Source organism: Theobroma umbraticum, unplaced genomic scaffold (genome assembly GCF_002168275.2).
Source record: "Theobroma umbraticum cultivar Fairchild unplaced genomic scaffold, ASM216827v3 scaffold_30.0, whole genome shotgun sequence".
NCBI classification, from domain to species: Eukaryota; Viridiplantae; Streptophyta; class Magnoliopsida; order Malvales; family Malvaceae; genus Theobroma; species Theobroma umbraticum.
Window position 1 is genome coordinate 8,555,664 of NW_018397254.1, and position 26,719 is coordinate 8,582,382.

The 26,719-nt window shown below is 36.8% G+C and overlaps 6 protein-coding genes across 8 annotated transcripts; 3 read left to right on the forward strand and 3 right to left on the reverse strand.

Annotated features, from left to right (window-relative positions):
- Window positions 1-218: 218 nt before the first annotated feature.
- Window positions 219-2,093, forward strand: LOC110428074 (protein DA1-like). Its single transcript, XM_089785376.1, has 9 exons — window positions 219-288; window positions 378-450; window positions 541-598; window positions 689-793; window positions 881-1,099; window positions 1,205-1,273; window positions 1,436-1,542; window positions 1,640-1,698; window positions 1,813-2,093. Exons 1-9 carry the CDS (start codon window positions 219-221, stop codon window positions 2,091-2,093), a joined length of 1,041 nt encoding a protein of 346 aa, XP_089641502.1.
- An 854-nt stretch (window positions 2,094-2,947) lies between these two features.
- Window positions 2,948-5,907, forward strand: HDR (4-hydroxy-3-methylbut-2-enyl diphosphate reductase). Its single transcript, XM_021419530.2, has 10 exons — window positions 2,948-3,325; window positions 3,449-3,645; window positions 3,804-3,983; window positions 4,120-4,251; window positions 4,379-4,453; window positions 4,540-4,645; window positions 4,736-4,830; window positions 5,001-5,186; window positions 5,309-5,395; window positions 5,659-5,907. The coding sequence occupies exons 1-10, from the start codon at window positions 3,061-3,063 to the stop codon at window positions 5,722-5,724; spliced, it is 1,389 nt and encodes a 462-aa protein (XP_021275205.1). The 5' UTR covers window positions 2,948-3,060; the 3' UTR covers window positions 5,725-5,907.
- A 145-nt stretch (window positions 5,908-6,052) lies between these two features.
- LOC110409974 (protein DETOXIFICATION 33-like) lies at window positions 6,053-9,355 on the reverse strand. The gene is made up of 7 exons (XM_021419517.2): window positions 8,927-9,355; window positions 8,093-8,634; window positions 7,922-8,008; window positions 7,742-7,798; window positions 7,390-7,628; window positions 6,832-7,037; window positions 6,053-6,751 (listed from the first exon to the last, which is right to left on the reverse strand). The coding sequence occupies exons 1-7, from the start codon at window positions 9,203-9,205 to the stop codon at window positions 6,665-6,667; spliced, it is 1,497 nt and encodes a 498-aa protein (XP_021275192.1). The 5' UTR covers window positions 9,206-9,355; the 3' UTR covers window positions 6,053-6,664.
- A 337-nt stretch (window positions 9,356-9,692) lies between these two features.
- On the reverse strand, window positions 9,693-14,518 carry LOC110409960 (cytochrome c biogenesis protein family). Of its 3 annotated transcripts, none has more exons than XM_021419504.1 (9): window positions 14,047-14,518; window positions 13,558-13,777; window positions 13,361-13,472; window positions 12,774-13,046; window positions 12,252-12,517; window positions 11,702-11,858; window positions 11,525-11,608; window positions 10,977-11,196; window positions 9,693-10,222 (listed from the first exon to the last, which is right to left on the reverse strand). In XM_021419504.1, exons 1-8 carry the CDS (start codon window positions 14,423-14,425, stop codon window positions 11,041-11,043), a joined length of 1,647 nt encoding a protein of 548 aa, XP_021275179.1. In that variant the 5' UTR covers window positions 14,426-14,518; the 3' UTR covers window positions 9,693-10,222; window positions 10,977-11,040. The 3 variants fall into 3 exon arrangements, with proteins under 3 accessions (XP_021275179.1, XP_021275171.1, XP_089638504.1); XM_021419496.1 differs by having other exon boundaries at window positions 10,364-11,196; XM_089782378.1 differs by having other exon boundaries at window positions 10,364-11,196; window positions 13,558-13,830; window positions 14,047-14,186.
- Window positions 14,519-14,812: 294 nt separating this feature from the next.
- On the forward strand, window positions 14,813-16,041 carry LOC110415352 (Mitochondrial transcription termination factor family protein). The gene has a single exon (XM_021426980.2). The coding sequence runs from the start codon at window positions 14,945-14,947 to the stop codon at window positions 15,737-15,739; it is 795 nt and encodes a 264-aa protein (XP_021282655.1). The 5' UTR covers window positions 14,813-14,944; the 3' UTR covers window positions 15,740-16,041.
- A 251-nt stretch (window positions 16,042-16,292) lies between these two features.
- LOC110415343 (transducin family protein / WD-40 repeat family protein) lies at window positions 16,293-26,321 on the reverse strand. Its single transcript, XM_021426969.2, has 23 exons — window positions 25,932-26,321; window positions 25,484-25,815; window positions 25,255-25,358; window positions 24,915-24,983; window positions 24,572-24,632; window positions 24,170-24,309; window positions 23,414-23,603; window positions 23,042-23,103; window positions 22,776-22,864; window positions 22,341-22,413; window positions 22,205-22,264; window positions 21,566-21,712; window positions 21,406-21,444; window positions 21,242-21,279; window positions 20,737-20,823; window positions 20,125-20,290; window positions 19,762-19,836; window positions 19,265-19,401; window positions 18,286-18,362; window positions 17,978-18,047; window positions 17,694-17,759; window positions 16,818-16,967; window positions 16,293-16,558 (listed from the first exon to the last, which is right to left on the reverse strand). The coding sequence occupies exons 1-22, from the start codon at window positions 25,998-26,000 to the stop codon at window positions 16,833-16,835; spliced, it is 2,286 nt and encodes a 761-aa protein (XP_021282644.1). The 5' UTR covers window positions 26,001-26,321; the 3' UTR covers window positions 16,293-16,558; window positions 16,818-16,832.
- Window positions 26,322-26,719: the final 398 nt, after the last annotated feature.

The following is a 26,719-nucleotide window of genomic DNA, read 5'->3' on the forward strand; positions in this document are numbered from 1 at the left end:
CTTCTGAACTTCTTTTTCTGAAACCAAAAGTAACTTGTGAAGAAGTGAATGGTAAATATCCGTTCAAGTCGTCGATGATCCATCTCTGCTGTTGTGCCCTTGTTTGGGTGTGTGTAATTTTATGGTGTATCTATGTTGTTAAGGTTGTTGTCATTCACTGACCATTTTGGTTTGGATTTGAACGTATGAATTGGTAGGATCGGTGGCAACAAGATGAGATGGATGACATCGAGTTGGCTACTCAGCTATCCCTTTTAGATAACAGCGATAAAGGAAAAGCTGTGCCTGGTGAAATACATAATATTTTATTCATCATACCAAAAATTATGAACCTTTTACCTGCCTTATTCATTCATGCATTCATTAATCTTCATTAGATGATATCGTGCACGAAGATGAGGATCTAGCCAAAGCAATTGAAGAAAGTGTGAGATCTTCAGTGCCACGAAGGTAAAGCACAGTCCAAATTTACATTAATCAGAGACTAAAAAGAATAGAGAATTGAACTCTCATTACTTGATTCCAATGGAAACGCTCTAGAAGAAACTCTGACAGACGCCAGTCCTATCAAATTATTTGTGATGTGTGTGATGGATCAGTAAGTAATCTCAACTTGAATTCAATCACTATGCAGACAAGTTTATGGGGTTTGTCTCATACTGATACTAGCCTTTTGACTTTCTTACAGATTCCCAAGAAAGAAATTTGCAAGCGTGAATTCTGGAACCAGCATTTTTGTCGCCGTCACGTATCCGATGGAACTCCGATCTGCTGTGGTTGTATGAGGCTTAAGGTAATTTATCATTCACTATTAACCAATTGAACCATCACCACCAAGGCAATGAAAAAATGAAATAGAAATTCACTTGATGCTATATAGGGAGCAAACACAGAGTATATCAACCTTGGTGACATGAGAAACATTTGCCCGGATTGTTTTGCTACATCAATCACAAATGCAAGGCAAAAGCAATCTATTCTAGATAATGTGATTGAGTTTTTGAGGCTAAAAGATGTGGAATTCAAGGTACATGTTCCTGTCTTCTTGGTGGATAGAAGAGAGATGAGGAGACATACCAGGCGAGGAGTTAGCACAGGAGTAAGCAATCTTTTATTGTCTTCCTCAATTCCTTCATATATATATATATATATATATGTATTTGTCTTTTTATCAATTTAACTTGTTGGGATGGAACATATACAGCCTATTCATCCAGACAGCGTGGTGTGGGGACTCACAATGTTCAATCCAGATGAAAGTTATGCTGAAAGTGTAAGGAATTGTATAAAGAAATTAGACTCCCTTTTGTTGATTAATTTTAATCTACGGGAAGCAAGAAATTTCCTTTTAATATCCGCTGCATGTCACAACAATTTCATAGTAAAACCTAATTTTCTATTATATATTTTGTTTTTATGACTGTGAAAATGATAGGTTGAAAGTCTTTCACGAAGTGGGAGGAATATTAGGGTGGAGCAGAGGAAGTACCTATTAAATCATGACAGTCACATAACAGTCCTTATTTTATTTGGTTTGCCAAAGTACTCCTCTAATTTACTTTGCTTAATGGATTGAGTGAATAAATGCATTCATTTAAACTAAAAAAGCATATAACACTCTGGAATCTTTGATTTGCAGGATCATGACAGGTGCAATCATGGCCCATGAATTGATGCATGCTTGGTTTAGGCAAATAGGTGAATATTTGCATGGACAATGAAGTAAAAAAAAAAATATAATGTTATAATTCAACAATCACGCTAATTATAATTATATATATCAATTAAGTATATGATAGTCATTATGTTTAGGTGTTTTCCACTTGGAACCAAAAGTGGAGGAAGGAATATGCCAAGTGGTAGCTCACGAGTGGTTGGACTGGTTCGTGGTGATGGACGAGGAGGCCTCGTCTAGCAGAAGCGAGAATGCTCAATTCACTAGGAATTTGAAGCACACGTTCAAGGATTTAGTGGAAATCGATTCTTCCCATGCTTACGGTGAAGGGTTTAGAGATGCCAAATGGGCATTTGAAAAATGGGGTCCTCATAAAGTGATTAATCATGTCGTCAAATATGGAACTCTCCCTCAATAATTTGATTAACCAAATTAAATGGAGAGTTAATTTTTTTTCTGTTACATCTTAATTTCGTGCATGTAGCACCAAATGAATTGTCTAATTGAATTTAATTATTACTCTTTGATCATATATTATTTTGGAAATATGGCATAGGAAATACGGACAAATTTTACGACTGTCTAGAGGCTAAAACATGTTCACACAAAAATTGGGTGGAGCAAGGCAGCGCCAGATGTGACTTTGCTCAATCGTAACATGGAAAATGGATTTATTTCATGGTTCTTATTTCATCTGATTTAAATCAGTGTGTGACGCTGACGCAATTTGACTAAGACTAGGATCACCATTTATTCTTGGACGACATGCAACACATGTCTGCCTTTAGTTATGATCAGAAGAGTTTTATTTTGCAGTCCATTTGTAAAATCAAAGTGAATGTGAAGGTAATCTTGGCTTGTTTTGACTTAAGCCCAATTTAAAGAAAATAATAAAAAAAATTAACATATATTTTGGATGTTTTACACCTAATCAATTGATAATATCACATAAAATATCAATTTATAATATATTTAAAATAATTAGAGAAACTAAATATATTGAATAAATTGACATTTGAAATTACCTTATATTTTGAGTAATTTACCATGTTTATATGTTGTCGTGTTTGGTAAGGTTTTGAGTGGGGAAAAATTGGAAAGGTATTCGTGTTGGTCTTTCCAAACAAGGACTTAAAACCTGATTGGGCATCCGAGGCGACTGCGAGGAGAGAACCAGAAACGAGCGATCCTTTCAGAACAAAACGACAAAAGTAACTAACAATTGAAAATTAGGTAAGTGAAAAAAATAAAAATAAAAACCACGGAAAAAACATTGGAGCTGCAGGACACTTGTCGAAGATAAAATGCGCACTCCAACCACAACCTCACAAAATTCTCCCCACTCTCTCTGCTAACCTGCGCCGATTTCTCCATCTTTCTCTCTAATGGCGACTTCTCTGCAACTATGTCGTTTCTGTATCCGCACCGGTTCCGATAATTTTGGCGGAAGACCCGGAGCGCTCCCTCTCCGGAAGCCTCTCACTGTTAGATGCTCCGGCGATTCTACTTCTTCTTCTTCCATATCTGTGGATCCCGGTAACTTCGATGCCAAGGCTTTTCGACATAACTTGACGAGGAGCAAGAATTATAATCGGAAAGGATTCGGCCACAAAGAAGAGACTCTCGAGCTCATGAATCGAGAGTACACTAGTAAGTTTTGTCTCCAAACAAAGTTCCGTTTTTTTCTTTTTCCTATTTTTAGTCTGAGGTAACAAAAAAAAATTAAGCTGAATTTTTGAAAGAATTTTATGTGTTTTTGAAAAAACCTTTCAGGTGATATTATTAAGAAATTGAAGGAAAATGGAAACGAGTATACATGGGGAAACGTTACTGTGAAATTGGCAGAAGCATATGGTTTTTGCTGGGGGGTCGAGAGAGCTGTCCAGATTGCTTATGAAGCGAGAAAACAGTTTCCAACCGAGAAAATTTGGATTACCAATGAAATTATCCACAATCCAACTGTTAATAAGGTCTATCCTTGCCCTTTTCTTTAGTAAAATTTTTTACCCAGTTTGTTTAATGATTATTAATTCATTCATGGAAATCAAATTTTTAGTTCTTAGCAGCTCGAATTGCTGGACTTGTTGTTTCTTTACATAAAGATAGTGTTTTTTCTTTTTCAATGCAGCGGTTGGAGGAGATGGAAGTTGAAAACATTCCTATTGAGGAAGGGAAGAAACAGTTTGATGCAGTGAATAAGGGTGATGTTGTGGTTTTGCCTGCTTTTGGAGCTGCAGTAGATGAGATGTTGGTTTTGAATGAAAAAAGTGTGCAAATTGTTGATACAACTTGTCCTTGGGTTAGTAAGGTATTTTCTGCCAACGCTGATATGCTGTCATAACAACTCTTTCTTTGTAATTCTTTAATTTTATCTTTGCAGCCTTCAACATTCAGAACAACGAGTTCTTTTGTCCTTTTGATACTAAAATATTATTTCTTTGAAGGTATGGAACACTGTAGAGAAGCACAAGAAAGGAGACTACACTTCGATAATTCATGGTAAATATGCTCATGAGGAGACAGTAGCAACTGCTTCTTTTGCCGGAACATATATCATTGTGAAGAATATGACTGAGGTATGTCCTACTGTGGCTAGTATTCTGTTTTCTTGTGATATCTTATGCAGTAGTTTTTGGCTGCTAGATGCCCTTTATATGTCATTGAATAAAAATTGTTTGTTTTCGTGTTGTCTGATTTCTGAAGGCAATGTATGTTTGTGATTACATTCTTGGAGGTAAACTTGATGGATCTAGCTCAACCAAAGAGGCATTTTTGGAGGTGAGAGTTTTGTTTCTTATTTTCTTCATATTTAAATTGTCCAGGGCATTGTGCAAATGTTCAGATGATTATTGGCTCTTTTTCAGAAATTTAATTATGCAACTTCAAAGGGATTCGATCCAGATCGCGACTTAGTGAAACTTGGCATTGCAAATCAAACTACAATGCTGAAGGGAGAGACAGAGGAAATTGGTTAGTGGCACTTATGCACTTATGATATATCCCTTCTTGTTTGCAAGGAATTGCTACCCATGACGCATATGTTACATTTTGGTTTAACAGGAAAATTAGTAGAAAAGACAATGATGCAAAAATATGGAGTGGAAAATGTCAATGATCACTTCCTAAGCTTTAATACAATTTGTGATGCAACACAAGTAAGTTGATTGTTTGTGCCAGTTTGGTTTTCATTATAAATTTGTGAATATATTGTCTTATAGAAGATTTTATGCATCTACTGCTCCTTCTTGCCTCTTTCCCCTCAGCTGATTGCGTACCAACTTTTATGTTAGTCATTGAATTAAAGCTGATTTATCTTCTTTTTCAGGAGCGACAAGATGCAATGTATAAGTTGGTCGATGAAAATGTGGATCTTATGTTAGTAGTTGGTGGTTGGAACTCAAGCAACACGTCACACCTTCAAGAAATTTCAGAGGACCGTGGGATCCCCTCATATTGGATTGACAGTGAACAGAGAATAGGTCCTGGAAACAGAATAGCTCACAAATTGAAAGTAAGTTAGAATGCAAAGTAATCACTTTTTGATGAACTTCTAGTTTTGTTGGCCTAGAAAATGGGTATTTCATTGCAATTGCAATTTTTTTTCCTAATAATGCAAATGCTGTGTTCTACCAGCACGGGGAGCTGGTTGAGACAGAAAACTGGCTACCAGAGGGTCCCATCACAATTGGTGTTACATCTGGTGCCTCCACACCAGATAAGGTAACTCTCTTTCATGTGAAATTTTGTATTTTTAAAGTTTGGTTTACTTATAATTTGTGTTTTGATTTGTTTTTCCTTTTATGTTCTCCATTAGAAATGTTTTATTCTGCAAAGACTCTGGAAAATTTGCGATATTAAATCACTTGCATATTTATTAGTTTATAGCTAGTGCAAGCTCGATGATGCCATATATTCGTTTTACGAACTGATAAGTGTTTTCTATATTTTGTAATTTTTTTTGTCATCTATTTTGATCTAACCAGGTTGTTGAAGATGTCCTTATCAAGGTGTTTGACATAAAACGCGAAGAAGCCTTGCAAGTAGCATAAATATAGGTTCATACAGGTGCATCAGGTGATGCTCATTTGGTAGTACAATATTGTCAATGTATGATTAAAACGGGAGACTCATAGGATCTGACAGTGTAATCACATGTTCCTTTGAATAGTAATGGTGCATCTAACGATGTATCATGAAATGCGTGATATTAATGGATGTATGTGAGTTTTCTATATTCCTGTGGCAGATCCTGACCTGGATTAGAGTAGTGCATAAGTTCAGTTTCTCATGTTTCTAAGTAACACTGCGCTTGTGCATATTGAAGTAAATCCGTTGATGCAACATGAAATGAACCAAAAATTCTGTAAGGTACTCCTCTCCTCGAAACTTAAGCATTGAAAAAGCTGATGATGTTCAATATCATTAGGAACCTTTTTGATAGTGACACTTAAGCAGGTTCGGACCAAAAGTAAAATTTATGTCAAGAGTCCAACTGCGTGATGAAATTCTATAGCACATGCGTAGCGAACAAGAGATAAGGATGGTAGGCCAGGCACTCTTTATCTTGTTCCTCTGCCTACTGCCTCTAATTTCAACTGTTATTAAATCAGCTGTCCTCTTTGAAAAGTTGGGCTCTACATCTTTTGCTTGACATGGCTCCTCCAGGTTGATAATTAATGTAAAAGCAAGGTTTAACAACCATGATTGGCCTATAATCTCATGTATTTAAGAGGTATTAATGCATTGTTGAATATTCAGAACGAAGCCTAAGCTTTTCTCAGTTGGCAGTATAAAAAATGAAAATTCTTTAATTCATGAAAATTAAAATGAAAAAATAGTCATGAGAAAACACTTCTGTAAAAATGTAAACAAAACATGAATACGTCCGTTGTAACCTTATTCGGCACTAGAGTATCAATTTCATTCCTCCATCCTTCACGTTTGATCGCTATCAAAGCTCGATTAGCAATGGTATATGCATATAATGACTCAACCAGCGCTGGATTCTAATGAAGCTTCTGGAGTCTGATCAGTTGATCCACCCCATGTTCTTAGACGTTCCTCAGCTTGCACAGCCTGCACCATTTATCAACGTATTGTTGATCCAGCATCATTTCATGAATATCAACATTTGCCAGGCTGAAAGTTCAACATACCTCTTTACGCCAGCTGGCTCGGAGCATTACAAACAGCAGGATGGTGGTCTGAAGGACGGTTCCCACCAACATTCCAGACCAAATCCCTTGAACCCCGAGCTTAAATTTGAAACCTAGCAAGGCCCCTGCAGGAATCCCAAATATGTAGTAACAAGCTATGTTGATCAAGCCAACATATAACTGCCAGCCTGCTCCCACTGCCACCCCTGCAGGACCAACAGAAAAAAAAATTTTTGAGTTCTTCTTCCATCACAGCTTATACATCCTGCAACTCAGTTTTTCTTGTTTCTTAATTTTTCAAGTGGCATTTATGCATCAGAACAATGTATGTGAGCACATCTGCAGGAATTGTTTTCTTTTGCATACCCCATTTGACGGTGACTGTCTGGTTCTCTTATCCTAAAACTCGTTGAACATGGGCAGCAAGTTTATGTAACGTGTGAACAAAACTATCTCAAAGCATTCCTCTTTCTTTTTCTCTAATCTTATTATTTAAATAGATTAGCTTAGAACTAGGCTAAATTCAAGTATTGAGAGTAAGAACAATTTGCAATGTACCGTGGAGAACAGGTAGAATGCTATTGAGGAAGATTGTTGCTGCCAGAAAATACCCCAGCTTTGATGTCTTCTTTATAACCACTGGTTTGTCAGTGAACAGCTTTGGAAAATCATGCTTGGTTGCCAGAATAGCAGCCGTGAAAGTAATTCCAACCACTAAAGATGTTAAAACAGCCACCACTATAGAGAATTTGGCGGCTTTGGGATGTCCAGCTCCAAGTTCATTGGACACCCGAACGCTGTAAGAAAATAAGCACATACTTCACCAAAACTAGTGGAAAATTCTAGCAGAACATAATTTTTGAAAGGTAATTATGTTAACCCAAATTCGTTAATGGCTAAAGTGACGGACCTCACTGCTGCATTAAAACCCAGAGTAACCATTGAAGTCCAAAGTTGCATATTCATGCTGTCAAATTGAGAACAGAATGAATAGAGAACAGGATGTGAAAGCAGGTTCGTGACCTCTAATTCCATCAGTGAGAACTCTGATACAACTTCAAGAATGAAAGATTGAGCATAAGAAACTAACCAGATTGAAATAGCATCTACTGCAATGGTAGGATTTTTTAAATATCCCACCATAAGAATAATTGCCGTATAGTACCACAGCTCCAAGCTGTGATCATCAAATGTCAATCTTGTTAGCATGTGTCGAAATTGTGAGATGGCTTATCAGGATATCCAAAATCCAACTACTTACCACAACATTACAGCAGATGCAAGCGAGAGTTTCACGAAACCACCCAATGACTTGAAAGCCAACAGGGAAAGACCAGTCCATGAATCCGGGAAAAACCCTGACACCACATAAATTACCATGGCGGTTACCTGAAGCCACCATGAAATATTACCAGCCATGGCAGCACCTAGTAGGCCAAGGTGTAGCTTCGTCACGAGAGCCCAATTCAGCAGGACATGACATCCCAAGCCCACAACTGAAATTATGGTCATAACCCACACTTTGCTCTGAGATTGGAGGAACTTTTGGATAGGGAAGTTCATTGCATAAGCAAAAAATTGAGGAATGACCATTCTGCAGTACTTTCCTGCAAGCTCTGAGATATCCTTGTCTTGACGAAGTAGCTTTAGCATTGGTGATGCAAGAATATAACAAGGTATTAGACACAGAGCTGTGACTGCGGAAATGATCCATGACCTTTGCAGGTAGATTCCAAGCATATTATGTTGTCCAGCACCAACAGCTTGACCGCATAGCGTCTCCAGAGCACTTCCCATTCCTAACTAAATACAGAAAGAATTTTATGTATAGAAATGAAATGTCAGTTCAAATTCAGGTAAAATTAACTTAATCCTCTATACAGCTCTTGCAATATGACCATTTGGTTATTGCAATATTGAGATATAAATAAAGAGATGAAAAATGTAAGCTTCTTAGATACTACAGTTCAAATGAATTATAAAACTTGGTGCCATTGCAACCGTAACTTGAGATAGGCAAAAAAATAATCCTATGTTTGAATGAACAAGAATATGAGCTCTAGGCAAATTATGATTGCGTTTGGTTGATATTCACCATGATACCAAATACAAAGCCTTCAATCACATTTGTTGTTACGGTGACAGCAGCAAGTTCAAGTTCTCCCAAGTGGCCTGCAAAAGCAACCGTGACAAAACCAATCGAAAACTGAGAGACTGATACCAAAATGGCAGGGCCTGCTATCGCCCACATCTTCTTTGATTCCTTACAGCTTCTTTTTACTATCTTTTGCTTAGCGGCTTGCTCTCCTCTCTGTCTCTCCACTTGAAATGGCTTGACCTCAGTAGGCTTTTCCTCTGGTTCTGATGAAGCCATTTTCCCTCTCTGAGTTCAAATTATCTGGAATGCATAGAAATATATATACAGAAACCAAGCCGGTTGTCTTGGCTCACCTACCAAAAGGTGAGAACTGCTCTGAAAAATGAAAATCAGGGTTGCTTCAGATATGATGTGAAAGGTTTATTAATGGTTTAGGTTGCCAAAAAGCGATTTGCACTTCAGTGATTTCTTCATCTGGAGACATCATCTTTCGATATTTGATTTTGCTACTTCTTTTGATGCAAACCCGAGCAAGTCACTGGTGATTTCATGATAATTATAACATGATTTTGAGGTTTGGAAACTGTAAGGTTAAAACTTCAAATTGTTCTGAAATGATAGGAAAAATTGGTCCCTGGAGTTGAAGAAATAAATAAATGTCAGGGCTCTTCTGCTTAGACAGATGAAGACATACTCGCCAGATGGTAGGATTCGAGGTTCGAGATATTGATCTAGTCATGACTGGCGAATCAAAGATTCCAGATTTCTTGAATTTTTTTCAATAAATCAGATGGAATGAAGAAAACCAAACATAACTGCCCTGCCAAAATCATTATTTTTACAATATTTATGCCAAATTTTATGAGTACGATTCCAAACCAAACATCTACACAAAACACTTGGATTTTACAAATGGTTACAGCCTTGCGGGATTTCCGAACTTGAAAAATGGTAGAAAGCGTAATCACTCGTCTTTACGTGGTCAATTTCCAGGGGGACAGGATCAGGGTCGTTGGCTCGTTGCTTTCCCCGTTAACTGATCCCTTCGTCGTGGGCATTGTAAAGCCATACCAGTGCTACTGGCATTTAAAGAAAGAGACACTTTATCTTGGGATATCTAACAACAACATCAATGACATTTATAGAAATATGACAGTTGAAAGTCACAGTTCCTAGAATTTTGCATTTCTTAACTTGTGAGAAGCCTAGACCTTCTTTTGATGGAGCGTTGTTTTCACAATAACCATGGAAGCATGTTTTTCACGTTAGCTATCATGCTGGGATCCGTTCTTCCTGTGATCAGAAGAAACAAATAAAAGAAAAGTACCATTGATTAGGAGGAAATCTTGAAACCAACTATTTGACATTTAAGTCAGTCTGCCTGTGTTAAAAGAATCAGAAGTTGCAACTTTGCAGCTCCTCCACAAGTCCTACCAGATTAACTGGTTGCACCAACTGGTTGGCGAGAGATCAAAATCATATTTGTAGAAGACTCCCACGCATGTCAACATGAACTTACCCATTTTACTGAAAAAATGTAGAGAAAAAGGAAAAGTAGTAATACTATTTTGTCATTCAAGATTGTCTCTTCTTCTCAACTTTTTTCCCCTTTTTGCTTCCCTCTCTGCTTTTTTATGCTTAGAGACGTATGTATACATAAATGCATGCCAAACCCAGAATCATATGATCTTTGTTATGGTAAGAGGAAATCTTGGTAAAGAGATCGTAATGATAGAAAATGTTAAAGGAACCAAAAAGAATGGTATTGCTATTAACATATACATATATATATATATATTCTTGGTAGTTTGAAGCTCTAAGTCCTGAGTGGTTCGAATAATAATTGGTGGATATGGAATTAGGCTTGGATTCTTTGCCTTGTGAACCACAATAAATAACTATACATTCAGGAATTCAAATTTGGCTCCTCTGCTCCCAAGGTGTGACTTTGGCGTCGTCCATGACTACGGTACGCAATGTCTCACTTAAAGTACTGTCACTTTTTAAGTTGGAATGAAGGTGAAATGGAACAATGTCTTGATTTTACCTGAAACTTCAAAATTGTAGCAGCCTGGGTTCTCATGCTTTTTGCCTATCAGATGACTCAAAAACTAGCCACCAATGCTATCGGGTTGCTTGGAAATAGATGACTGAACTATTTCAGGAACCCGATCAAGCAGGCGATTCATCTCATCTGGAAATTCAGCCTTGGCCCGATTAGTCTTTCCCCCCACAATTACTGTTGTTCCATCTTGCAAGGCCCATATCTTACATGCCCAAAGAACAAAAAATAGTAAATTCATAAACACATGATGGATTCCAATCACAGTTTGATTAATGTTAATAATGACACCAATAAAAGCAAGTGTAAAGGTTAGAATGGTAGAAACAGTGTTCAATCATTGCCATAACTTTTTTATTCATTATTACTGTAATATTTCTTCTCAATGGTCAAGTAAAGTAATCCCTTCTCCTCCCTCCCCCACATCCCCCCCAACCAAAAAAACAATAGAAAGAAAAAGGAATTCCTGAGCAAAAGTCAATTCTGTTTTAAACACTTAAAACATAAATCCATAATGAACATAGAATTTTCACCTGCGCATGAGATAAGAAACTGATGCAAGTTGTGAGCATTAGAGCACCAAACCCAGCATAGACAATTGGGACCCCTGGATCAGTCTGAATAAAAGTAAGGTTTTGTTAATTAAGATGAAATTTTCATATAACATAAATTCCATAATGTGTAGTGTATGAAATCTATTAAGTTGTCACCTTCAAGTCAAGACCACTACTGCCAATTGCATCAACAACAACAATTTTTGTTCCATCAATCTCAATAGGAAGCTTAGAGTTAGGTCGTCGGACTCCAGCAAATTTCCCTTGTTGATCATATAGGGCAATGGACTGCAGATCACGAGCAAGCATTGATCTGAAGTTTGATCAAGGGAACAAGTTAAGATCAGTGGAAAATGAGCAGAAAAGAAAAGAAAAGGTAGGCATTGATCATTAGTAATTCACCCAAAAATACTCATGTCATCTGATCCCTCATACTAAAAGACCTGTTTCACCTAAGGTGATAATCTAAAGATCTACATTCTAGATAAAAGACAAATCACATAACAATCAGCATATCCAAATGTCAAGCTTGTAACAAGCCTGATGGCATATTAAAAACTTCAACAATCTTTTCTTTTCTCCCAACTTCAATACCTTTTACTTTGATTGTGATTTCTTTAAGTCAGTAAAAATAGAACATGGAAGTAGAGGAGAAAAATCCATATAAAAAACATTCACGGAAACAAGGCTGTAAACATATACGTACATTCCCTTGATGTTAGGAGAATTTGTGTCCCCTACTGGTAGAAAGGTCCCAAAAAGCTTCTTGTCTCCATTTAGCTTTAGCGGTGCCATTGCCAAATTGAAAGGTCCCTCGTCATCCTTAAGTATCTGCAGTGCTGAAAAGCTCCAATCTGTCTGGTATATGGTGAACCCACCATATCTTAAGGGGTCATTTACACTAAGTGTTTTCCTCATTACTTCCTTCCCATTGAGATCAAATAATGATAAGTCAGTGTGAAATTGTGAAACCTGAAACAAGGGGCAAATAAATTAAAAAAGAAATCATTGAATAAAGTAAAAAATAATAGAATTAAGCATTGTTAAGCAAGAAAAGCAAAGAAATATGTCCAGGTAGCCATTAGTTGAGGAAAATGGTTCCAAAAAGAAGAGCCTCAGCATCAGGAAAATTTTGATAAATAAGTCTTCATTACAGAAGTATTAAAGTTCTACCATAAAGTTCCCCTCCTTTTATATGTCTTCAAACAGCAAGAAAATCAACACTTACCTCTCCACTGTCATAGTAGTCCATGTAGAATCGGTTCACATGAACTTCAGTATTGAAAGCTTCAGTTGGAGTGGAAAGAAACCCTGTTGGGCCCAACACATCTCCTACAACAAAATTGAGCCCCTGTGGAACTGTGACGGACCCTCTGAAGCTCCCAGTTGCACTAAGAGTTCCACCTGCCATTATCAGCAGCATTGCTAAATGTACTCCAATTGGGGCAAATCGACCAGCCAGCCCCTTAAAAGCATACAGTGATGGTCCTTTCAAGAAAACCTGTATTAACCAAACCATGCATTGTGAAGAAATGTATATAGAGGCAACATTAAGGAGCTAAAATGAGATGAAACATGATGCCTACTAATTTAGGATATAGTAAAGGTATTCTGCAATTGTATGACACATGGATCCACATGGAAAAAAGATTATTCTTTAGAAGTTACACAGCAACGGGGATGAATTTACTCTGATGCTTACAAGAATTTAAAATGACCATTATATGTGACCCTAGTAATTATTAAAGTACTCATCAACCAATAGGCTGAGAAATAAAAACAATAACAAACATTGCAAGAAGAGAAGCATATAACCTCATATCCAGCTGCCATGAGAACAACACCCAAGTCTTTTACTGACGCTCTTGGAAGAGTGTCAGAGAATTCCTGCTTTCTGATAGCATCAGCTGACTGCAAAAACCTCCATCTGCATATGTGGATTTTCCATAAGTAGCAAGCCTCTCCAACATATTCCAAAAAGAAGATGACTAGAAGTTGCTGAAAAATCAAACCTTCTTGCAACTTTAACAAGGGGGATTTGTGTTGTGTAAGTGCAGGCCATAAGTGAAGTAGCCAGAAGAACTAACGTTCCAAGGAAAATGGGAGATGAGAACATGTGGTCTAATCCCAGGGTGAGAACCCATCTCCAAGTGAAGAATCCCAAAACTGGATTTTCTTCAGGGTATTTTTGGAAATAGAATTCTGGGGCTTCACCTTGATCAATTGCAGTACCTACAGAAGGATTGCATACGGAAGGCCAATTCCACCAATGACAATGAATCAGGCTACAATTACAATCGTCCATTTAGTCAACTTTAAACAGACTTGCTAGCCGACTACTACTACTACTACTACTACTACTACTACTACTCACTGATGAAATTAACAGGACTAGAAAATCAGCTATCTGAAACGTATATCCTAAGCATCAAGTTCATATTTTTGCAAAACAAAGAAATTAAAAACATAACTTTTACATGAGAATGAAAGACCCAACTTACCAAGAGCCATAAGGCCAGCAACAGTGAACATTTCTCCAATAGCCAAAGGCAAGTTCGACAAAACAGCCAAAACCCTTTTGGGCAGCTTCCTAACCAGCCCCCAAGCTCCACCTCCATTCTTTGGCTTAGGCTCAACTTCTTCATTACTCAGTTCTGGCGCAGAATCTGATAACAAAATCTTCTTGGATATATTCTTGCCATCGGTTTTACGACCTTGAGAGGTTTTGGCTTTGCCAGTAATGGTGAAAGAGAGAGTTTTTCTGTTAAAGAGAATACGGGTTTGGGGATTGAAAGCGGAATGAAGAAAGGAGGATTTAAAGAGGGGGATATTGGGTACAAAGAGTTTTGCTGTTTTTGACGGGTTTAATAGAGTTTCCATTGATGAAATTCTGGAACTAAGAGTTTCAATGGTGTTGGACAGGAAGTGTTAGTTAAAGGGGTTTTCTTTTTGGTCGTGTAATAATGACCGTTGCTGTTGGTTTATCCTAAGATGAGCATTTCCATCCTTTTGGGAGTTAAGAGTATCTTTTCATTTTAGCGTGGGCCAGGGAGGAACGTGGAACAAGACTTTTCGCCTTTTCTTTTGCATGCTTTTTATCAGATAAGGAAAACTGTAGATATTAAATTTATCAAAGTGTTAAATATGCTTTTGAGATGTCCTAATAATAGATATCTGAAACGTATCAATTAAAGCTGTTAATTCAACAATTCACATATAATTCTGGCATTTGAGAAATATCTGAAGTTTCTTCATCACAGGCCAAAACTCGACAGATCAAGAGGAAGTAAGAAAAGATCCTTATCTCTCCAAAGCCCACAAGTAACGACCACACAAATTTGCTGTTGGTTTTCACCTTTTTTTCCCGCTATCCTCGCAAAGTAAGGAAAACAGAGCACAATGCTGCTTCCATCTCTCCAACTCCCAACACCCAAAACCCCGACTCCCCTTTACCTCAAATTCCGCACTTCTCACCGTGAAAACATTCGCTACCTGAAAGCTATAGGCATTATCGACCCAAACGCCAAGGCCCGCAACCTCCCATCCCCTCAAACCGTCGACCAAGTCCTTGCCACCATCAACTTCCTCAAGTCCAAGGGTATCCATGACCAAGACTTCTCCCGCCTCGCCTTCCTTTGTCCCCAGGTCTTCTCCACCAACTTTGATACCTCTGAAATCGAACCTGTTTTTGATTTCTTGATCACTGACTTGGATGCTTCTGTCGAAGAATCTCGCGGCTTGGTCGTTAACTGTCCCGACCTCTTGTTTTCGAACGTTGAATATTGTTTGAGGCCTACCCTTGAGTATCTCAGGGCACTAGGGGTGGAGAAACTGAACGAGCCAAGCAAGCAGAAGGCTTTTCTGTTGAATACCAGGGTGGAGAGGCTAAAGGTCAAGATCAGGTTCTTGAGGAGCATAGGGTTAAGATACGAAGAGGCAGCGAGTTTCTGTGCTAGAATGCCGTCAATATTTGGGTACAATATCGATGATAACTTGAGGCCTAAGTATGAGTTCTTGGTGGGAGAAATGGAGAGGAGTTTGGAGGAGTTGAAGGAGTTTCCACAGTATTTTGGGTTCAGTTTGCATAAGAGGATAGCACCCAGGCATTGGCATTTGAAGCAGAGGAATGTTAGGATCAAGTTAAATAGGATGCTGTTATGGGGTGATGAAAGGTTTTACTCAAAATGGAAGTGAAATTTGGAGTAATAATTTTAATCATATATTCTTATACCCTTTCTTTTCTTCCTTTTCGGTGTTTGGGCATTTTACCCAAAAAATAAAAACACAAACAAGGGGTTTGTAACTTTATGTATAGGAAAAATGAAGGGGGCTCGATTGGCTCATGGCGGTCAATGAAGATGAAATTTGGTCTTCACATCTATCTTCCTTCCCATTACCATCTTTCTGGGTTTCACAATTTTGGCTACAGTTAACTTGAATGCATAACAAGCAAAGATATGCATTTTGCATTTGCCAGAAAAAATCTGAACTAGGGAGCTGATAAGCAGAGTTTTCAATTAGACACGTGGGTATGTATGCATACGGAGTATTCATGTTACCAGTTTTTGGCGAGTGGAAGCTAATTACAAGCTGAGCATCACAAATAAAATGAAAGACAACATCCGTTTGTGTTTGCTTTGCCTGTAAGGTAGTGAATTTAGTACAATTAATTCCCATAAATAATGAAAGAGAAATTACAGTTTTTCATATATTTTTTTGGGTTCGCGCGGGCGTGGGGTGTGGGGGATGTGATTCGAAAATGAGAACCACATGCACGTTTTGTTTCTTGGTGAATAATGAGCCTAAAGATCCATCCAAGCCGTTTACCAAGGAAAAAATGAAGCAAACATTAGGTTGTCTGATGAAAGCCCAAATGCCTTGTTTCGGCATCTGATAAAAACCCCATTGCCCACAATTTATTGGTCCCTTGTACATGTTCAGTAAATATGACCCACATTTCCTCCGTATTCTCCTATTTGAACCGCACCCACACTCTTAAACCATTAGCTGATCCTGCAAAAATGTGAAGTAGGAAATACATATAATCAAGAACAAGACCTTTCATTGTAAATGAACTAGAATTAAGCCCTGAAACCCCCACTCTGCAAGCAAAAGAAAGCATAGGTGATGGTTTGAGCATTAACCAGTCATTATGGTGGAAGCTTTCAACCAAATGCCTCAGATAATACACACAGACAAGCATTAATGTAAAATGTGCATGCCTCAATGTTGAATCTTTACACGGCTTTCGCAAGAGAAAAAAATCATTTACCAGGAACCACCAGCTTCACCGCTGTTTTGTTAATAGTTCAATGTCAGCTCCAATTTCTGCAATCTTGGCTTCCTTAGATGCCTTGGCAGCTTTGGCGATGTTCTCAACTTCTAAGTCCATTGCTATTTTCTTCACAAGACCCTCAAGCATCTGCATAGGAGATTTAATTAAAAAAGAAAAGAAAAAACAACAAAATCTGGGGGAAATATCTAATGCTTAATCAAGTAACGTTCCATAAGTAAATCTGAAAAATCAAGAGAATTCAATTTTATTTAATTGATTACAATCCAAAAAGCCCATCTAGAACCATTTAAAACTAATTTTGAAAAACTTGTCATATATTTCTTCAAAGAAAGCTGCTTATAGATGTTTACTAGCATGCCAAAATACAAACACCAATTGCTCCATCAACTATGATGCAGGTAGTAAGACTCCATTTGGTTGATGTTTTTGCTATTTGCCTTCTTTTTTCATACATTTTTTTTCCATTCTACTCATTTTTTACAAAAAGAAAAAAGCAAAATAACAAATAACAAAAACATCAACTGAACAAAACCTAATTTTTTCTCTTTCCTTAAAGCAGACTCAACAGAACATGCACATATTACGGCATTTTGAAAGCAGAACATGCCCAAAAAAAAAACTTAAAGCAGGAAGCGATATGGACACGAATGAAGCTCAGACATCATTTAGAACACTGAGCAATACAAGTCTAGCCTGATAAAGTGGAAGGGATATAACAAAGTATACTATTTAGAAAAATATTTTTTTCTGAATTTGTTGTGCTGTAGTACATGTCCCCAATAAATCCAAATGACAACAGAGTCAACCATAACTGCCAGGCTGAAGGTAAGAAAATGAGTAAAAAGATAATACCAGTGATCCAATGGCAACTAATGCTCGGAATCTTGAATCAACTTCTAGATTTTCCTGCTCAGCAATCTGTTTAAAAGGAAAAAATGATGAATTAATAAAGATAAGGATTTCAATCACCGAAGATCACTACTGAACAAAAAATCATTGCAAGTCCATTTCCAAATAGGAAAATTCTACACTGTGCACAAACATCAAACTCTCAAACTCTTAGGGAAGAGATTCAAATTAGGGCAGATGAAAAAGTTTTCAATTCCACAGTTAGGGAATGGTTAAATAAGACAAACCTCTAAAGCTGCTGAAAGAACATGAGATTGGCCTTCTTCATCCTTCTTTTCAGTTAGCAGCACTGCATAACTGTGAAGCACACACATGATCACTTACATCAGAGAAGGTGATTCCCTGCCCATAATCAAAACTAAAAACTTGTATGTAACTGTAACAGTGGAGCTATAAGAGCAATTGCTAAAGGAGACAAAAGGAACTACGTCAACAATAAAACAACAGTGGGTCAAAAGCATAACCATTAACTGTCACAAATGGTTTCACTTAAATAAAAGCCATGTGTGCATATTTACATTAACGGAATGCTTACTTCAGTATCAGGGTAGAATAAGCCAACTGCAAATTCTTGTTTGGAGATGCAAGACAAAACGAAAATGCATCAAGAATCTGCAAGAATAGTAGAAAATAAATCATCAGAAAGTATAATTCTTTTTTTTTTTCCAGTTGTTTGGTGAAGAAGGGCAGAACGGTATAAATTGTAATCCTAAACAGACCAGAAACATCAAAATCCCAGAAGACAAAACAATAACAAAGCATTATTCAAATGCAAGAAATGCCGCTCATGAACTATATGCAGACAATACCATAAGCACTATATTCTTTTCAATCAGAAATGCTTTCCCAGAAAAGTTATCAAGAAGACTACAGCAGGAAGAAGCAAATAGAAGGTGTGGAGAGAAAGACGAGAAAAATATAATTTGCAGGTGCTCCTAGAGTCAGTAAATTAATGATTCATTGCCTTGACATAAGTCCTATCCCTTTTAAGAGTATACTTGTTAAGAGCAGAATTTGGCAACATCCAGTAAGCAAGCCCATGAAAGAAACAATGAACAGCAGTAATAGGTTGTCAGACAAGAGAGTAAATAAACAAATCAGAGTAGAGTTGACAATCCAGTTAACAGCCAAATGATGTCTTACCAAACTTTTGGTTAGTATCAAGAGCATAGAATTAACATCCATCAAAGCCATGCCAAAAATAGAATTCTATCTGCTTAAAGAAAAGGAAATATAATAGCCAAACTTATATACCAGACCACAACTGCACAAGCAAAGAAACAGAGAGGAAGCTATGCAAACATGCACATTATTTTCACATCCATGACAAACAAGCCCACTTCAAGGCAGTCAAAAGAGTATCCAGGACCAAGGAAATTCATTATCCAAGTTTAGCCATTCAAAAGACCAGGGTTCAAAACCTTGATGATTTATCAATATAACATTACAGTGTTATTTGTCACTGGCAATTCCTAATTAAAATCAGAATATACTAACTGAGGAGGTGCACTTACCTCACTGCGATTCTTTTGTAGCCAGCCATAGTAGCATGAATCCTTGAAAAGATTAGTTATAGCACGGATGCTGGTTAAAAGGTTCGCAGGAAGTGCAGGATCTGTAGTGACTTTCTTAATCATTTCCATTAGCACATCTAGTTCAGAACATAAAATTCGAAGTTAAAACTAAACATAAAATATAACAAAGAGGAATGTTTGCATATAACAATTTATCTACTACTTCATGTATGGATTTTTGAGGACAAGTTTATGCCAGAGCAACTTGAGCCTCAATTCTCAGGCCATCAGGTTTATCAACCTGTCCATTAGAATCTTTATCAATAAAATAGGAGCTACTCGGTTCATAGGAGTTTTGTCAAAAAATTTTGGCTATATCAACATATATGGCATAACTAAAATTCAAAATTTAAAATTTTAGTCATTGCCAGTTGCAACAATTAATTTTCAGAGATAAAGGCTGAACAAATAGCAGAGAAATTCTTTAAGCTAGGTACCATTGACTTCAACATGCCTGAGAAGTATACTTGCCCCACCAGGGTGCAGGACAATCATCCTCACAATGTCAATAACTGCACAAGAAGAAGCACGCCATTGGAAAGGTGAATAATGCACTTGAAACATATAAAGAAGGGAGTCAATCTATAGTTGACATAAACAAGTGTAGAACTGTGAAAGATCATGAAGTACAAAAAAGGATACAATTTTCACAAGGAAATCATGCTTTCAATTTAAATAAAATAAAGTGCAATTCCCAATAACTCTCCCTCAAAGCAGAATTTAAATAACAGCACTATACCAAAGAAACAAACTCAAAGACAGACCACAAACTATGAGCTTAAAAGTTTCTCCACACAAACCTGGAAATATCATTGCAAGTGGCCATGATTTGAGCAACTTCAGCAACAAGACAATGTCAACATCTGCAAAACTGCTAGAATGGTAGTGTGATGTGTCCTTCAGAATTTTAATAATAGCACTCAGTCTAGATATCTCCAGCTCTGTTAGAGACAAGTCCTTTTTTTCCTTCACAAGAACGTAAATTGATCCATTATACAGGAAACTAGATGTAAGAGAACTACTACAATGGAACAGAAAACCAATAGTAAAGCAACATAAGAAAACCAGGCAGGTGGCCCCAGACCTATATACAAATGAATACAAATGTCAAGATTAAGTAGCAAATGAACACTTGTGTCTATGGAACCTAAGGATAAATCTATAACCAGAGATGAAGTCTACTAAGGGAACCTTACATAAGACACCCAAAGCAATCAAAGTAGAAAACATTATATCTTTAATAATTAGACTTTCATATAGGTATAAGCTGTCAGCACAACAAAATGATGTATAAGATGACTCAAAAGCAAGTAAAGAAATATCATGAAGAATACTGGTGCAACATAAAACTATCATAGACAAATAATAACCATGAACGCAAATAAATAAGAATGAGAGCTTGCATAATCTACCAAGTCAGCTAGTAGAGCGTTATTGAACTCTGAAATCTTTTTGAGGATCCCATCAAATTGAGCCGCATCAAAAACCAGCATTCCTCTCTGGAATCAAAATGGCAAAGAATAAAGCAAAACAAAATTACTTCTCGAAAAATGACAACTAAAGGACTAATAACAGCTAAGAGATGCATTAAAAATAAAAGTTTGTGCATTAGTGAGCAGACCATTGATATTTATAGTCATTAACTAAAATCAATTCTTTGACTACAAGCCTTTTTGGTACTTTTATGCAATCAATTCCATCTTGAAGCACATTTGTCTGGAAGGGGAGCCAAGAGTTAGATTTTAAGATATGTCTACCTGGTAACTTATGAGTGTTATTTGCATACATTTCCATATAGACCCTATTAGTAATCTTCTAACAACAAAATATATATATATAAAAAAAAAAAAGCTGCTATGCCCACATAATGCCAAAAAGTCCATCCTAAAATGCTAAAATGATACAGTAAGAACGAACCTTTGGTATATGCTTGAAGGTAGGTTTAGCTGATATACCTGTGTACAAAAATAATATAAATATATCAGAGCTCAGAAGAAGTCCTGATGTTGACAAAGTTAAGAGTAGATCTGCTAGAAATAAAAAAGGAATTTATATATAATTTTCTTTAAACAAGTACAAACCAGAAGCATATGATGGCTGTCCAGGTACATAAGCACTTGCTGCAATGAAAGACACAAGTCATTAAAGCATTGCAAAGAAGTAGCCAATGAGACTAAGAACTAGAACCTCATCAAAGGCTTCCAATGGTGAGGTCAGTGCTGAAAAAATTATAATACTTACAGCCGGTATATGGATCACAGAATGTTGGATCAATAGTGAAATCCTTTTGACCAGTATTTTGCAGTATAAACTCCACAATTTGTTGACGATAGGAAAGAGGAAGGTTCTCCTTGAGAAGCCACTTATCAGCAGTGTCATAAGGGTTATCTGGAAGGATCATAAGTTGTGTTATCACTTTTAAGTTAATATTGCATGCCCAATTCCTTTGCTGCATGTAATTTGCAAGTCATTCAATGTACGATCTAAGATCTTTAAGATATTTTCCCTAACAAGCATTAGATAATAAGAAATTCCAAGGTAGTGCAGAAAAAGAAAATTCCGCTTTACAAACACAGTTATACATGGTTAACATGGCATGCCTGATACATTTCTTGTATGCAATTTGCAAGTCATTCAAGCTACAATCTAAATTTTCCAAGATACATTTCATATCATTCATTAGATGATAAAAGATGATGAAGTAGTCAAAAATCTTTTCTTATTTCTTTACAAAGTACACACTTAAATATGTTCAATGACAAGCTGGGAAAGAAGATCAGATTGTCCTTACATGAAACAAGAACCAGACCCACAAGATCCAAGGGAAAATGCATGAATTTGAAAACAGCAGAAAACACAAGGCTAAGAATAGAGAGATACCTGATCGATTATAGGGCAACTTACGAATAGGCTCCCCATCGCCAATATCAACATCAAATACTGAGTCACAAAATATAAATCTAAGAATATATTTACATTAAGTCATTAACCTTAAAGCAAGAAGTTACTCGCTCACCATAATCATATTGGACTCCATCAAGAACAGAACGCTTCATGCTGTCATCTGGACCATCAACAACTTCACCAATCTGAATCAGAAGGCAACAACCAAATATAAGAATTTTTTAAGCAAAGGCAGCAAATGGCAAGCCAAAGTTATCAACAGGGCATACTACATTTCACCAATTAATAGTCCACTAGAAACTTCACCTCCTCAATCATTTAGGGACCAAAATTTGTCTTTGAACTTCTATAAAATCAAAGAAATTACTTTTATTTCAAACACAAATAGTCTGAAAATTATAACATATGAACCAAAAAGCTGAATACAGAAGAACAAAAGTATAAAAGGCTTTCATGTTCTTTGTAGAATCTAAAACATCAAAATGAACAGTGTACTCCAGAAGACAGGATGAAAGCAAATAATTGAAAAGATTTGGAATCAAGTTACTTTATCCCATATCTGTTCTCTCATGTTCCATGTATAAGCTACACCATTGTCCCCTTCTCTAACAATTTTTGTCTGGCCATCGCTGGTTCCTGATCAGATACATCAACTATTAAAATATATCCAACTGTTACTATAAAAGATATGACCAGTAAAAATTCCTACTGACAGGAAAATTAAGTACTTTCTCATCTCTAGCCTAAACAAAATAAGCATGATCAAAGTTACCACATAAGAAAACTAAAAGGTACTGTCCGTTAAAAGCCCACCTGGAATCTGTAAAGCCTCAAGCCCAGGCAAATCTTCCAATTTCAAACCACCAACAGTCTTCCTATTACAAACAGTCAAACACCAAGATATGAGATGGATATTGGGCAAAGCTGAAAAGCAAAAAATGTTAGCAGCTCTTGAGTGATCCAATTGGCAATCAAATTCTATAATAAATCATAAAATTGGACAATGAACTACTGGACTAAAATATATTCTACTGAAATAAAAGCGAAAAATAAGAATTGAAAAAGGCTTAAACAGTTAGCAATCAATCTCCCCATTCTTTCATTAAGAAAGGGTGACCAATGCAGAAGATCATAATACAACATTAAGGTATGCAAAAATCATTGGCAAGTTTTATATGATCATACCTACTCAATTTGTATTGAGAAAGTTCTGAAGCATATGCCTCAAGTTCCACTGTATCTGCAACGTTACCCTGATCTACTGTCCAAATGCGTATAACTCCATCTGAACATGCAGTCACAATATCTCCATTTACCAAAAATTTAGCATCCCAAACACAACCAGGGTGCTCTAAGCTTTGCACACAGACTCCATCTGCACTAAGACATAATTTTCCTTGTGAAATAACATTTGAAGTCATGCAGGACCAATGTTTAGCTCTAAGTACGACAAAGATAATAGCTTATAGCCAGTAATGATACTTATAGAGTATTCCAGGAAAATAATACACGCACAAAATTTACTGCTGAGAAGAAAAGACAAAATATTCTGGTTATGCTTTCAGCTATACTTGTAAAATCATATCCAAGCCAGTTTTGATGGTGAAACAAGTTTTTAGCCAAGAGGTTACAAATAGACAAAGAATAGTGAAGGAAAAGGATAAATTTATCAATTGAAAACAAGAAAAATAATAATTGAAGATAAAAACAAGATCATCTTTTTAATTATGTCAAAAAGTCAGTCCAAACCAAGAAAGCCAAAAAGATTCTCCAAAAACTCTGCTGTGTTATCTAAGAATGAGCAACCAATAGTTGCTTCAAGGTCAACTCAAAACTTAGCTTCAATCTCAAGAAGCCAGTGAGATACAGTTGCAGCCCTTAGCTACTAATTGAACGTATGTGATCACTTTAAACAGATATCCAAATGGTAGAAATAATCACCTTTCCATATCTTTGCAAAACGATCTTCACTACCACTGACAATAAGTCCAGAAATATGAGAATCAACTGAATAGACAATGGAAGTATGACCGACCATCTCCATTAAAACTTCACCACTTTGTGCCCATAACCTAATGGAACTAATGCAACGAAAACAACACAAATATTAAGGATGACTGCAATCATGCATTCAAGCGAAAGAAACATGATAAATAAGAGAAATAAAAGAAGGAGAATAGAAACAAAAATAAAACTAAAACAAAAGCCCGGTAGGAAAAAAAGAACAAAATAAAGTGGCAACACCTCTACTTAAGTTGGCATAAAAGACCATGCCAGCATATGCATACATGTAGTCTAATTTAATGTAACACAATAATGAAAGAAGGGGAAAAGGCCACTAACCCATCATGTGAAGCAGAAAGGACTCCCAACCCAGGCATAACTGCCAAGCCCCGGACAGTATCTGTACAACCATCAAAAGCATGAGTGCTTGTGGAAACTAATATCTGTCATTTTACAACAAGACATGTTCCTTCCGGATAACGACAATCCATCAAAAACAGCTAGAATTTATGCATAAGCCTACTAACCTACTCCAGATGACAGAATTAGAAAGAAACATATACTCATTTTCTTAAGAGAGCAATACAATTTTCAGAAACATAAACATGAAAGACAAATGTGGAGCAAATACCTATTTATTAAGAATAAAGCATGATAAAAATGGGGGAGCAGGGGGACTTACCAGTATGCCCAACGAAAGTGTGTACACTTGTCTTTCCTCTCCAAAGTTTCAAGGTTGTGTCAGTTGAACCTGGATTGTAAATTTAAAAAAAAAAAATCATACACATTTTCTTCCAACTTTTTCTGTTCACTCACAATGCAGATAAAACTGATATGACCAAATAATTATGTCAACTGCCAGAACAAAGACTGCATGCCATTGAGCTGAGATTGAAAAAACAGACAAGACAAATACACTTACACCAACGAAATAAATGGATTTCTATCATCAAAATGAAATTTTGTCAAGTTTTGTAACACCATACGTTAAATAACTCAAATAACAACAGAATAGAATATACCTGAAACTAGCTCTCCTGAAGGAAGCTTTATTACAGCTTGGATCGCTGACTTGTGTGCCTCCCACGATTCAACAGGTTGGCCATTCCTCCATCGTCTTAAGGTACTTCAACGGAGATGCGCCACATAAACAGATACTCACTTAGCTACTCAAAATACAAATAAACAGGCGAAAAGCGGCTATTTCAATATAAGAATGTCAAATATTTTGTATCTAAAATTGTAACACACCAATCAACGGAAGAGGAAACAATGTCCCCGTCATCCAATAAGACACCGGTAACTTGCAATTGGTGGCCCTTCAATGACTGCACTTTCTCTCCAGTCATCAAGTCCCAAACAAAAACCATGGTATCCAAACCACCGGACACAATTCCACCTTCCGGAAACTCCTCATCAGGCGAAATCCACGCCAGCGGTCCCACGAAACTCGAATGCCCCAACAGAATCTTAGACGAGACATACTTACGCTTATCTGGGGAGTCAAGAGACCAGAACCTGACGGTTCTGTCTCTTGAAGAAGTTGCTATACCTTCACTGCCGCAAACGCATATTCCACGAACCTAAAAGTTTAGGTAACATTTCAAACCTAACTGATCGAGACTAAACGCAAATGGCGAATAAATTTGTGAATAAATGAAGAAGCAGTGAGAGAAAAAGAAGACGATGGAGATCTTACGTCGTCTTTGTGGCCTCGTAGTTGGCACCGCAGTTGATATTCCTTGAAATCGATTTCCATAGAACTCATCGAGCTTTTAGAGAGTGATAAAATCTCAGTGATTTTAGAAGAGAAAAAACACAGATGTCAAAAAGTTTCGCTTGCTCGCCAAGTTTTATTCAATTCTGTCTCTTCTTTCTCCTTTTTCTTTTCTTTTCTTTTCTTTTCTTTTTTTTTAATTTTCTTTCCTTCTAGATCGCTTCGTCCCTCCGAGCAACCGATAAAAGCAGAGCCGTCGTTAAACGTCCGTCAACGCAATAAAATAACACTCTCTCCGTCCCACTATTTGTCTTTTATTAATTTTTTTGTCAAATAAAACTCAACTTTAATTTTTTTTTTTTTTTTGGGTACGTAAGATCAGGAAAGCCCCACTTTCACATCTCAAATTAAAAGAGCCTAACACACCTTTAATAAGAAATTGGCACAAATCTATGGGAAGATTATTCAAGGAAGTACAGTGTTAAGTCCAATTAGTAAGGAAGTCTGCACACACGTTAAAATATGACAAATATATTTTACCCAACCTTCTTGGATCAAAGTAACACAATATTCAACTAGAGTAGCATATGGATGAGATATCACAGCACCCTCTTTTAAGAAACCAACTACCACTGGTACATCTAGCTCAACAATCAATTGATTCAATTGCAAGTTCTTAATTAGTAATAAACCGTTTCAGATGCCCCAAAGCTCCGAGGCCAAGCTATTTATAGCACCAATATTTAAGACAAAACCACTAATCCATTTTT

Excerpts from the sequence above, each read along its gene's own strand:
- LOC110428074 (XM_089785376.1), top strand. The coding sequence starts at position 219 with ATGGATGACATCGAGTTGGCTACTCAGCTATCCCTTTTAGATAACAGC. Across the intron at positions 289-377 it reads TAAAGGAAAAGCTGTGCCTG|ATGATATCGTGCACGAAGAT; the intron begins GTGAAATACATA and ends AATCTTCATTAG. Across the intron at positions 1,699-1,812 it reads TGCTTGGTTTAGGCAAATAG|GTGTTTTCCACTTGGAACCA; the intron begins GTGAATATTTGC and ends CATTATGTTTAG.
- HDR (XM_021419530.2), top strand. The coding sequence starts at position 3,061 with ATGGCGACTTCTCTGCAACTATGTCGTTTCTGTATCCGCACCGGTTCC. Across the intron at positions 3,646-3,803 it reads ACAATCCAACTGTTAATAAG|CGGTTGGAGGAGATGGAAGT; the intron begins GTCTATCCTTGC and ends TTTTCAATGCAG. Across the intron at positions 3,984-4,119 it reads CTTGTCCTTGGGTTAGTAAG|GTATGGAACACTGTAGAGAA; the intron begins GTATTTTCTGCC and ends ATTTCTTTGAAG.
- LOC110409974 (XM_021419517.2), bottom strand. The coding sequence starts at position 9,205 with ATGGCTTCATCAGAACCAGAGGAAAAGCCTACTGAGGTCAAGCCATTT. Across the intron at positions 7,629-7,741 it reads GGTTTTAATGCAGCAGTGAG|CGTTCGGGTGTCCAATGAAC; the intron begins GTCCGTCACTTT and ends ATTTTCTTACAG. Across the intron at positions 6,752-6,831 it reads GAGCCAGCTGGCGTAAAGAG|GCTGTGCAAGCTGAGGAACG; the intron begins GTATGTTGAACT and ends TAAATGGTGCAG.
- LOC110409960 (XM_021419504.1), bottom strand. The coding sequence starts at position 14,425 with ATGGAAACTCTATTAAACCCGTCAAAAACAGCAAAACTCTTTGTACCC. Across the intron at positions 13,778-14,046 it reads TGCTGGCCTTATGGCTCTTG|GTACTGCAATTGATCAAGGT; the intron begins GTAAGTTGGGTC and ends ATCCTTCTGTAG. Across the intron at positions 11,197-11,524 it reads GTTTCTTATCTCATGCGCAG|ATATGGGCCTTGCAAGATGG; the intron begins GTGAAAATTCTA and ends TGGGCATGTAAG.
- LOC110415352 (XM_021426980.2), top strand. The coding sequence starts at position 14,945 with ATGCTGCTTCCATCTCTCCAACTCCCAACACCCAAAACCCCGACTCCC.
- LOC110415343 (XM_021426969.2), bottom strand. The coding sequence starts at position 26,000 with ATGAGTTCTATGGAAATCGATTTCAAGGAATATCAACTGCGGTGCCAA. Across the intron at positions 22,414-22,775 it reads GAGAACAGATATGGGATAAA|ATTGGTGAAGTTGTTGATGG; the intron begins GTAACTTGATTC and ends CTTCTGATTCAG. Across the intron at positions 19,837-20,124 it reads ACTTGCAATGATATTTCCAG|TTATTGACATTGTGAGGATG; the intron begins GTTTGTGTGGAG and ends CTTCTTGTGCAG.